This window comes from Danio aesculapii, chromosome 5 (assembly GCF_903798145.1).
Source record: "Danio aesculapii chromosome 5, fDanAes4.1, whole genome shotgun sequence".
In the NCBI taxonomy this organism is placed as follows: Eukaryota; Metazoa; Chordata; class Actinopteri; order Cypriniformes; family Danionidae; genus Danio; species Danio aesculapii.
The window spans coordinates 46,911,661-46,923,412 of NC_079439.1; the positions used below are offsets into that span (position 1 = coordinate 46,911,661).

The window sequence follows — 11,752 nt, forward strand, 5'->3', positions numbered from 1 at the left end:
ACAGTCAATGGCTTTTTTCCCCAATATTATTCAGAAGATCTTCTCTTGCGTCCAACAATAAAAAGAAACTCAAACATGTTTGGAACGGAGGAGGAGTAAAGGATGGCAGAATTTAATTTATTGTGTGAACTAATCATTTAAAGGAACACATCCCTTTTAAAGGAACACCACAGCACTTTTAGCTTGGCATAATTCATTGAATTAGATTAGACCGTTAGCATCTCGCTCAAAAAATTCCAAAACAAGTTTTGATCATGTTCCTATTTACAACTTGACTCTTCTGCAGCTACATTGTGTACTATGACCAACAGAAAATTAAACTGTATTTTCTAGGTTGATAAGGCTAGGAAAACGCTCAATCGGATGTAATAATCAAGGGCTTTTGCTGCCAGATCATAGCTGCAGCAGGCATAATGATATTACATAGTCCTCAGCTTTAGGTAAAGCACTGTGTAAAATCATTGCGCCTGCTGCAGGCATTATAAAAGTTTGTTATGGGCTTTCAGATGCTATTCTTCCTTGAATTGTGATACTAGATAAGAGCTACAACAGGTTTTCTGCTTATTTCTCTGGATTTGAGCACTCTTCAAGTACATATGTCAGCAAAATATACAACACAGTTCTAGGGGTTTATATATGATGTCAAATCTTCATTCAGCATAACAGATATATTTCGTCACCTTAGAATTATAAGGTTCTATCTTCCATTTTCCAAAATTGAGTTATTGACATATTCTTATTAAATGACAACTTATTTACATTTTGAGATGTTTTTTTATAAGTTGTTTACATTTTAATACTTTTTATTTAAAAAAACAAATGTTACACACATACTGTTTGCTATATGGAATGCAAAAAAATGTACTTTTTTTTTAAATATACAAAATAGTTTAAAATAAGAGTTTAAAATATCATATTAAGTGGTATTATTTTCAATAGATTAAAAAACTCCCTGATGGTTTGAAGGATGTTGGTGGGAAAGAATAAAGATTTTAAATGACAAAAGTATTTTGGGACTGGAAGATGATCCTTAAATTGAATCTTTTAATCTGTGATCAAATATTATTCTAAATATGACAAGATTTTTTTGATTTACGTATACTATTGCTTTACTCATTTAACATTAAACATTTTAGGCTTCTGTAAATCATGAAAAAAAATGTATGAAAGTATTTTTTCTTTTAAGAAAAAAGTAATACAATTTTAGATTTTTTTTTTCCCCGTTTATTAATGCTTTTGACTTGCATTATTGGACCTTTATTTCAACAGCTTTAACCTTGAAAAGTAAAAAAAAGTGACTTATTAACATTTTCAATAGTTTAAAGTGATATATTGTCTGGGTTGATGTTGTATAATATGGTACAAAAACCATGTAATAAACTGTCAGTATTTAATTTTTTGTTATTCTACAGATATATTTCTCTTCATATTATTTCTTATAAATCATATTATTTCCAACTGCTAAAAATGTCAATAAATGTCACATTGTGAAACTGTAGAGTTGAATTTTCAACATCAAAAGTCGACAGAGCAGAGATCAAGCTCCCATAATGCACTTCACAAGCTTAAATAATTTGGTAAACTCTTGTGAATCACAATCCATGGAAACTGATCATTAACAGATTTTATTACAGTTTATTACAGTGTAATACATTTATTCCAAATATATATTTTACTTTTATGAATGTTAGAAGGTGGTGCTGTGGTGCAGTGGGTAGCGCTGTTGCCTGACAGCAAGAAGGTCGCTGGTTCTCCCCGTGTTCATGTGAGTTTCCTCTGGGTGCTCCGGTTTCAAAAGTCCATAAACATGCGCTATAGGTGAATTGGGTAAGCTAAATTGTCCATAGCATATGTGTGTGAATGGGAGTATTTGGGTGTTTCCCAATAATCGGTTGATACTGAAAGGGCATCCGCTATGTAAAACATAATGCATAAGTCGGAGGTTCATTCTGCTGTGGCAACCCCTGATTAATAAAGAGACTAAGCCGAAAAGAAAATGAATGAATGAATGAATGAATGAATGAATGTTAAAAGAACCTAAACCCCACCAGAAAAGCTACAATTTTACAACGGTTTTACACTAACACTTGTTGTTAAACAGTAACCATGACACACACAGAGGTGTAAATTATTGTATAGCACTGGGTTATCCGTGACGTGTTATAATACTAGACGGCTGTTTAATAGGTCAGTGAATAGGTTAACACAAAGTGTGTTGGTATGACCATTTATTTTTTCAGGACTTCACACACAGCAACTTCCAAGATACGGCAACCTTCAACAATACCAGTTTTATGGGCAATGTCAAAATTCATAAACCCCTATGACAGCCACAGACAGTCCTGTTTGTAGTGTAATCTAATTTGCACAGAATGTACAAATTGTTAGAAAAACAATTTCTCATTTTTTCCGAGAGGAAATTAATTCAAGGTAAAAAATAACTCCCTTTAAAATACTTTTGTTGACTGTTATATATAACTAAATTATACAGCAAAAGAAAAATGAAAGATCTGCATTTAAAAAACTTTGTTAACTCTGTTTCTTGGCACATTAGATTAAAACTATTCCTCTTCTAGCCCCAATCTTCATTGCCACCTATGGAACAGATATTGGCACAGCAGGCACCAACAGTGCTCCTTCTCATCACAAGTTCACTTCACATTTTCTTGCAAATATATGTGTCAATTTTTTTAACTGTTTTCCAAGCATCTACTAACTTGAATATCTGATTAGAATTATGGTCAAATTAAAAATCTTTTAAGGTAAATACATGGGAAATATGACAAACTACAGTAATAAATTACATATTCGTACTTAATGCAAACTGGTAATGTTTAAAATGCTTTTTAAACTAATTTACTGGAGCTGAACCAATAATTAATCAAATATAAATTTAGAGTTATTTAATAGCTTTAAGTTATGTTTTATGATTGTGTTTTTGTAGTTTTTAACCTGAAGTGTGCATTACTCCTGTTTTAAATCTGAGTGAGAGAATTATTGTCCAATACAGTAGATTAATTCCTAATATTATTATTACACACTGTGACATGCTGTGGCTAACAGGTCACAAATGTGGAAAAGTATGTATTTGTGAGTGCAGAATAAACCGCATTCTAACAATAAACATAAGTAAATGAATGAAAGAAGCTAATTTTAACTGTCATTTCAACTGAAAAAGGTGTTGACAAATGAAAGGTGTTGATAAATTTGCCACATTTTTCATATTAAGTGTATTACATGCAATCTTTCTTTTATGGTGTTTTGACTATTTTTTTATGATGGAGCTGATATTTTGTTACTCTGGCAGCAATCAGGAACACAATTAACTAAAGCTACAATATAATACAATATAAAGGCACAATTGCTGTGCAGGATTAGGCTACTTAAAATGACTAAATACACCATAAAACCCACTACAGAATGTCTGAATATACAAAACGCCTGTATTTAATGGACCTTCATACTTAAAGAGATGAGCTTTCAGTTGTAATCTGCTGTGAATTGCATGATCTACTACTAGAGAACTAGTACTAGAACAGTTTTTGGTCTCTTACCTCTTGCCGGCGCTCATTTTGGGAAGTTGAATCGCTTATAATTTATTCCAGTGGTTTGGTGTTTCAGTCCAGCGCGATCAATGGAGCCACTGCAACGCCAAACGATTCAGCTGTTCATTTACTGCTGACAACACTGCTTTAAATACTCATTGGGATGAAATAAGTAACCTATTTGACTCTTTCTAACATCAAGTGAAAAAAGACCAAGAAAAGTAAATTAAATACCCCCTGTGCTTTCTAAAAGTGCTCCGCGCCGCGTGTGACAGAGATTACGCGCGTCTGCTGAAGCAGCAGAACAACTGGACGCTCAAAACGCGCCTTTCATTTATTACTAGCCGCTCGGTCACGTCACAGCACGAGTGGGAGGTCAAGAAGTTGCGCCAAACTGCGTGTTTACCCTGAGTAAGATGACACTGACACCAATTTCTCTAAGAAAACGGCAATTCATTAACTTGAAATGACTGAAAGAAACACGCCTCAAAGTGTCAACACAAGCAGCCCGTGTCTTTAATGTGCACTTGTGTGATCATCATCGAGTTGCAATCTCAAGTTTGCCGGTGGGATGAGAACAGGTAGGCTGTCACTTTAGACTCCGAGCGCACCTTCTGGTAAAGCTTCACATTCACGTGAGAGACAGCGACACCTTCTGAAAAAAAAATCTCACTTCAATTTGCCACACGTCAGTTAACGTTTCATTGTTAAATTGTGGAATTATTTGAACATGCTTATTACGTACAGGGGCTGATTTAGTGATTTGGGGGCCCTAAGCAGTTCCTGCCATGCGCCCCAACAGTCCCAAAATGTTTTTGTTTTTTTGCAGTTTTTTTTTAACTTATTTCACTGAATCTTCTTTTTCATGTTTTATCTTAATGAAATCTCTAGATGATTTGTTTTCTTAAAATTAATTCACATCTAATAAAAATGAATTAATCGAAAATAATAAATTGATTTTAAAACTGAATCTTTACCTGACTTGACTGCTGGACTGCTCCATGATTAGGGACAGTGCAAGACAAATTTGTGCAGATGTTATAGTTAAGCTAAGTTTTAATATGTTTGATCCTCACCATACAAAATATGATAGAAAACAATGTTATGTGTATAATTTATACCTCTAAGTATTTATTGGGTGCCCCCAAATTTCCTGGGGCCCTAAGTGGCTGCTTACTTCACTTGGTTACATCTGCGTCTTTATATTTATATTTCATGAATGTATGTGACCATAACCACAAAATCAGTCAAAAGGAGTACGTTTTTTAGACATTGAGATCTGAAAGACGTTCAAAATCTGAAAGCTGACCAAATATGAATTCCACATTTAAAAAAAAAATAAGAAGTTGACTCAGCTATTACATCCCTACATCACTGCACAGTTAAAACATAAATAAAAACTTTGACTCAGCTTAAAATTGTATCTTATTTAATCTTTTAATTTTTAATTCTCTTTAAACTTAAATTGAGTGAATTATAGTACTCAACTCAAAAAAGCTGTTCAACAAGTTGCAGTACAATTTTAAGTTGAGTCAATGTTTTGTTTTGTTTTGTTTTTGTTTTTTACAGTGCAGTGATGATGTATAGTTTACTATGGTGGGACAATATTTAGCCACGATACAACTATTTGAATATCTAGAATCTGAGGATTCATGAAATAATAATAATAATAATCAAAACCTTGAGATAAAATCGCTTTTAAGGTTGTCCAAACGATGTTCTTAGCAACTAAACAAAACAAAAAATAAGTTTTAATATATACTATATATTATATAATATAATATATATATAATACATGTATACTAAACAAAAAATAAGTTTTAATATATTTGCACTAGGAAATTTACTAAATGTCTCCATGAAACACGATCTTAACTTAATATCCTAATGATTTTTGCCATAAAAGAAAAATCCTTAACTTTGACGCAAAGTCAAAATATTGCCATATTATGTTTAAACAACCTTTATGAAAATTAAATATGTTTTATTATAATAGGCCTAGGCATGTTTATTTTTTCCTGTTGTTGTTGTTTTGAGTATTGATTATCATATCTATAAACTTTTTTTCTACGGTAAACCATGGTTGATTTGTGGTTGCTATGTTTAAACACAAAAACTATGCTTGTTTGTTGTTGTTTTTGCTTCGTATGGGTAAGCATTTGGGTTGGGTGAAACAGATTCCAAAGTACAAGTTTATGGTACACTAACAGGCTAGACTATGATAGATTAAATGCTCATTCTGAGAGCTTGGTCTCTGAAGGTCAACATTCTTTCACTCTCCCCTGTAGAGTCGACATTGAAACATCTGCTCTTCTAAGATACAGTTTACAGAGGAAGGGTGACAATATAATAATGAAAAGAATATAATGTATGTTATTCATATTGTACTTCATGCACAGGCTTTGAGGTTTTTTATGTATTTAACTTTTTAAATATTTACATTAATGTATTAATTAACTTAAAATGTATTTTTATTTTCCTAATAAGTTTGACAAAATAGTTAAATTGAGCGTCAGTTGGCATTTCTGTGTGGAGTTTGCATGTTCTCCCCGTGTTCATGTGGGTTTCCTCCGGCTGCTCCGGTTTCTCCCATAAGTCCAAAGACATGTAGCACAGGTGAATTGGGTAAGCTAAATTGTCCACAGTGTATCTGTGTGAATAAGAGTGTAAGGCTGTTTCCCAGTGATGGGTTGCAGCTGGAAGGGCATGCGCTGTGTAAAACATATGCTGGGTAAGTTGGCAGTTCATTCCGCTGTGGTGACCCCTAATTAACAAAGGGACTAAGCTGAAAAAAAATGAATGAATGAATGAATGAGTTAGTTAAATTGGATTTTTAAAAGATTTTAAGCTTTAAAAAATAAAAATTGAGAAACATTACTGTGTGCATGACAAAACAATGTCATTAATTTGTGTTAAGATCTGTCACCGTGATTTATTTTCACTTTAGAAAGTCCAAACATGCAGTTTAGTCTCATCTTTAGGCCTCTGAAACCAGGGCAGTATTTAACATTTGAAAAAAAATCTTTATCGGTTATACTCAATCAAAAGTGTTAAAACAACTAAGAGCCAAGTACACATAGAATACATAATTAATCATAAATTCAAGTGTATGTCAATAAACATGTACAGGCCAAATATACTAAGACATTTCTGTCAGTATAAAGGCCACATTAAAGGCCAGGCAAGTTGTTTCCCAGCAGGACACTGCCAGAACATCACTCCCTCCAGCAGCTTGTCTTTGTCCCACAGTGTAAACTGGTGCCATCACTGCACATGTGTACACAGCTAAACAATTGATGCAAAAGCAAATTAGACTCATTGGACCAGGAGAACTTCTTTTAATGCTCTGAGGTCCAGTTCCAAAATGTGGGTGCCCTTTGGATGTGGTTTGGCAGCATGGGTCGTCACAGACACTCCATCTAATATAAAACCATTATTAAAATGTTGTGTGTCCTGTGCCACAGTATACATGCCATTGGCTTGGACCAAACACCATAGCCTTCATTGCTCATGTGCATCAATGAGCATTGGTTGCCCAACACCTTGATGCCAGTTAGTGGTTTATTCCTCCTCATTGCTGACTGTGAGAAGACCATAAGCCTTGCTGTTTTGGAGATTGCCAGTTGCCTTCTTCAGAATTGCTCAGATCTTTATTCTTGCTCATTTCTCCTGCATATAACACACCAATTATAAGATTGGTTGTTTGGTTACCATTTAATCTAACCTAACCTTAACAGGGAAGTTCACCTAAAAAATGACTTACTATTTACTCACCCTCGGTTAATTACAAACCATTATGAGCTTCTGTTGAACACGTATGAAGATATTTTGAATAAAGATGAAATCATGTCACCATTGACTTGCATATTAGTAAAAACAAATACTATGGAATTAAATGGCAACTGGTTTTCAGCTTTCTGCAAAATATCTTAATTTGTGTTCAAAAAAGAAAAATCCCAAATAGATTTGAAGGGTGAGTAAATTATGACAGACTTTCATTTTTGAGTGAACTATCCCTTTAACATGTGGCCTACATGTTAGGAAATTATCATTGAAATTCACTTCACCTGTGGCTAGTCATGATGTTTTGGCTCATCAGGTTATATTAACATGCTTGAAAGCTCAAACAACTTAAATCTTTGTAACCAAATGCAGCATTTTTTTTTATGTAAATTTAAATTTTTTCAAAATGTAGTGCTTATTTCTTTCTCTCATATGTTTTATTTTACCTTGTTCTTAAACACATTAATCAGTGTAGATTGAAATAATCTCAATGTTGCCCAGATTTATGCAAAAAAAAAAAATAAATAAAATTACACAATAAAAATAGCTTTTAAAACATTTTCTAATTGACTGTGGACAGAGACTGAAGTGTAAATAGCCGACAAATTGCATATGTTTATTTCATAAAAACAATCAAGTAACACTGTCAAGTTTACAATAAGTCATTCAAGTAACTAATAGTTTGGGCCTATTGGATTTATTTTTCTTGGCAGACAATCTGCTAACACCTCCATAAAAGTAGGTATTCATAGTAAGTACTATAATGTTTTTTGAACCATACTAAAGTTGAGTTAATATTGTGTTAATGTTTATTCATTCATTCATTTTTCTTTGACTTAGTCCATTTATTCATCAGGGGTCACCACAGCGGAATGAACCGCCAACTTATTCAGCATGTTTTACACAGCAGATGCCCTTCCAGCTGCACTGGGGATATGCAAACTCCACACAGAAATGCCAACTGAACCAGACGAGACTTGAACTGTTGTGTTTGCGATAAGGAAAGACGCTAAACACATGCAGGCATTTCTTCTTTCTCTCTTATAGTCTGCAGTAATGAAAACAGGAGATGCCTTACAAACAAACAGATGGCCAACCAAAAAGTAACTCAGTGTTATAAAAAGAGTGGACAACACAAATTACATACATTCCTTATATGCGAGTCCCATCTCACACTAAATACACTACAATTATTATGGTATAAATACAGTACTGCAACATAAAAAAGAGTGAGTTCAACTTAGAATGTCACTCACCAATTTTATAATGCTTTGATCAAGTGTAGTTTGAAAATACACCAATCTTTTCTCCTCTAAGGGCTTATTATGTGGTCTCTGTCGCCATCTTGTTGATGGACAACATCAACCGTCTTTGCTTTGCTCAGTCGGACAGACTGATGGATGTATCTCCGAAATTATAAATATTTAAAATAGGCACTGTCCTTATAAATAAACTGCATAGTTGAAATCTAAACTACTACATTCTCTCCTAAAAAGCCTCAAAAGTACATTATGTTGTCCAACAGCTGCAATATTTGTCAAACTGTAGTGAGTTTATTGATCTGCTGTCACTCTATGTGGGTGGAGTAACACACAAGGGTGAGGAGGCTGTATGAGTTATGATATTGCAGAATATTTCACAGCTATCAGCCAATCAGATTCAAGAACCAGACAGAAACTAAAGTATACTACAGTATTACAGTTCATCAGTTCATACACTATGCTGTAGCAGTCATTAAAAAATGTTTTAAATTCCTAATTTATACAGTATAATACACTTTACTGTAGTATGGTTCAAAATACTGTATGAGAGTACCATAGTACAGCAGCACTACAATATTTACTATAGTATTTTCTCATGTGGGCTTACATTCATTACATTCTTAGTATTGTCCCAAAGCAAAACCACTTTTTGCTTTACAATGGCATGCAGCTTTCAATGATCTCTATGAGCGGAGCGTCTGGTTGAGGCATTTTTCACCCAGATGGCCTTATTTTGATGTTCCATGTGGATTCCTGGAATATGCTATTAGTTTCTTTAACCTCTTTCATATTTTCCTTCTCATAGATACTCAGACAAGTGCACTCAACCTCTCGCATTAAGGAAGCAAAAAAAAAAACACACTCAACAAAAGGTTGAATTGCATGGAGCTCAAGTTACCTGAACGCTGCTGTATTTTACCTTCAAGCTGTATACTGTAAATATATCTAGAGAGCTCTGAAAATATTACTTTTTATACAAAGCTAGCAACCAGCATAAACTTGAAACTACTTAGGCCATTCATGCATTCAAGCATCATCCTTATTGCAAAGTTTATAATGCAAATTAAAAACTAAAATATAAATAGGTTAAATCATTAAAGCTACTGAATCTTTTATACACTCCTGCTACATAAATCCATGGCTTTCACTGTCTTAATGTTAGTTTGAACGACATATGCACACAGTCTTTTAATTTCAGTCAGCCAGCCCCCTGCTGTGTTTAAGGTCTGACTTCTTTAAAAAAAATGGTGATCCCCACTGCCTGACTGAGATACATCATAAAGTGTGTCTCAGACCATACAAGAGGCTCTGCATTAAATTAGATTTTTCCGTGTCATGAATTTAAAATATGTAAATTAATTTTACCCCAGTATTTTCAATGGAGTTTCTGCGCTAGCCTACTGCTAATGATCACGCCTGCGGTCTTTCATCTCTTTTTACACTTTAACGACCAAATAGATGCTTAAGTCTATTTAACTGTTTATATTTGAATAACATTTCAACATCGATGCTGTAAAAGAAAGCTTATGAAACTGAAAATAGTCACATAAAGCTTTCACGAGAAGTTCATCATTGGCTGAAAAACACCAGCTGTGCATATAGCCCATTCTAATAACACATATGTCTAAGTTCATCATAAATCAATAATTTATCTGCTGCCCAATAGTTTGGGTTTGATAAGATTTGTGTACAGTTTTACAAAAAATAAACAAATCTAAAATACAGTAAAAATGTTATACTGTTAAATAATGGTAAAATAATGGGTTCATTCATTCATTTTCTTTTTGGCTTGGTCCCTTTATTAATCTGGGGTTTCCACAGCGGAATGAACCACCAACTTATCCAGCATATGTTTTACGCAGCGGATGCCCTTCCAGCCGCAACCCAACACTAGGAAATTAATAGCTTTTTCATTTAATATATTTTAAGACAAAATTTATGTGGCAGAAAAGCACATTCTCAGCACTATTACAGTGTTAAAATGGCTAGTATCATTTTACTGAAGCTGTTTTTAATGAGCCTTCGATGAAAATAAATAATAGAAACCGATGGTCAATTTTATGAATCTTTGCTGAATTATAGTATTCATACTGAGCTCAAACTTTTTTCTTTAAGATTTATTTTTGGCCTTTTTAGATAGGACAGTATTTAGACAGGAGAGAGAGGGGAAATGTCCTGGAGCTGGGATTTGAACTCAGGACACCCTGACATGCTACTGCACCATATGTCGACACGCTAACCACTTGGCTATTGCACCGACATGAGTGCAAACTTTTAAATGTTATCAAAGTGTGGTTGCATTTGTTAGCCTACTAAGTGCTAACAGCTATAAAACAAAAATTAATTCATATAGAAAACAGAAATCGATCCAAGTGAAATGACCAAACAGTGTACAACTGTGGGTATTTGTTGAAATTCCAAGTAGATTATAATCTCCAACTGTATTAGCATCCTTTCAAAGGGATATCTGGTAACACTTTATTTTGATGGTCCATTTGAGTATTAGTAGACTGTCTGCTTAATCTCTGTTGATACTGCTCCTTCAACAGACATTTAACTGACTATAAGAAACTTTGCAAATGCATGTCAATTTACACTAACCCTAACACCAACCTAACAGTCTACTTATAATCTGAGAATTAGTTGCAATGTAACTTAAAATCTGCAAACAGATCTCAAAATAAAGTGTGACTGGATATTTCCCCCCACAACTGAACGTTTTGCTATCATTTACTCATTTACCTTCACTGTTCACATGTACAAAACCTATTGTCTTGTTGGACAAGCAAACAAAAAAAATGTTGGTATACCCTGGCGACCGTTGACTTCCATAGTATATTCTTTATACTATGACAGTCAGTAGGTGCCAGTAACCAGCATTCTACAAAATATCTTCTTTTTGTGTTCAACAATCTATTCTAAATAACAAACTTTTAAAAGTGCACGAAGGAGAAGTCTATTTCAGTTTTGGGTAAACTATACCTTTAAATCAGAAATATCAATTTCCATCCTTTATAACTTTTGAGATATTGACCTTTGCAAGAAAACTTTTATTAGACCCATGAACCACCGATTACTATCAGAGTTTTTCTGCAGCTTTTGCTTCAACTAGCAGGTTTTCCAATCTTTGCTAACAAAAGCATCATTGCGTAAATCACTCGG

The 11,752-nt window shown here is 33.8% G+C and overlaps 1 protein-coding gene across 2 annotated transcripts in view; it reads right to left on the reverse strand.

The window, feature by feature from the left end:
• The window catches only part of slc4a4a (solute carrier family 4 member 4a), a 127,945-nt gene extending 124,083 nt beyond the window's left edge, over window positions 1-3,862 (reverse strand). Inside the window, exons 1-2 of one of the 2 annotated variants that reach the window (XM_056458362.1) lie at window positions 3,780-3,862; window positions 3,555-3,643 (exon numbers count right to left, since the gene is read on the reverse strand). In XM_056458362.1, coding sequence (XP_056314337.1) covers window positions 3,555-3,571 — 17 coding nt within the window. In that variant the 5' untranslated portion in view covers window positions 3,572-3,643; window positions 3,780-3,862. Of the gene's footprint in view, window positions 1-3,554 lie in introns of both variants that reach the window. The other variant, XM_056458363.1, reaches the window with a different exon arrangement.
• Between the last annotated feature and the right edge of the window lie 7,890 nt (window positions 3,863-11,752).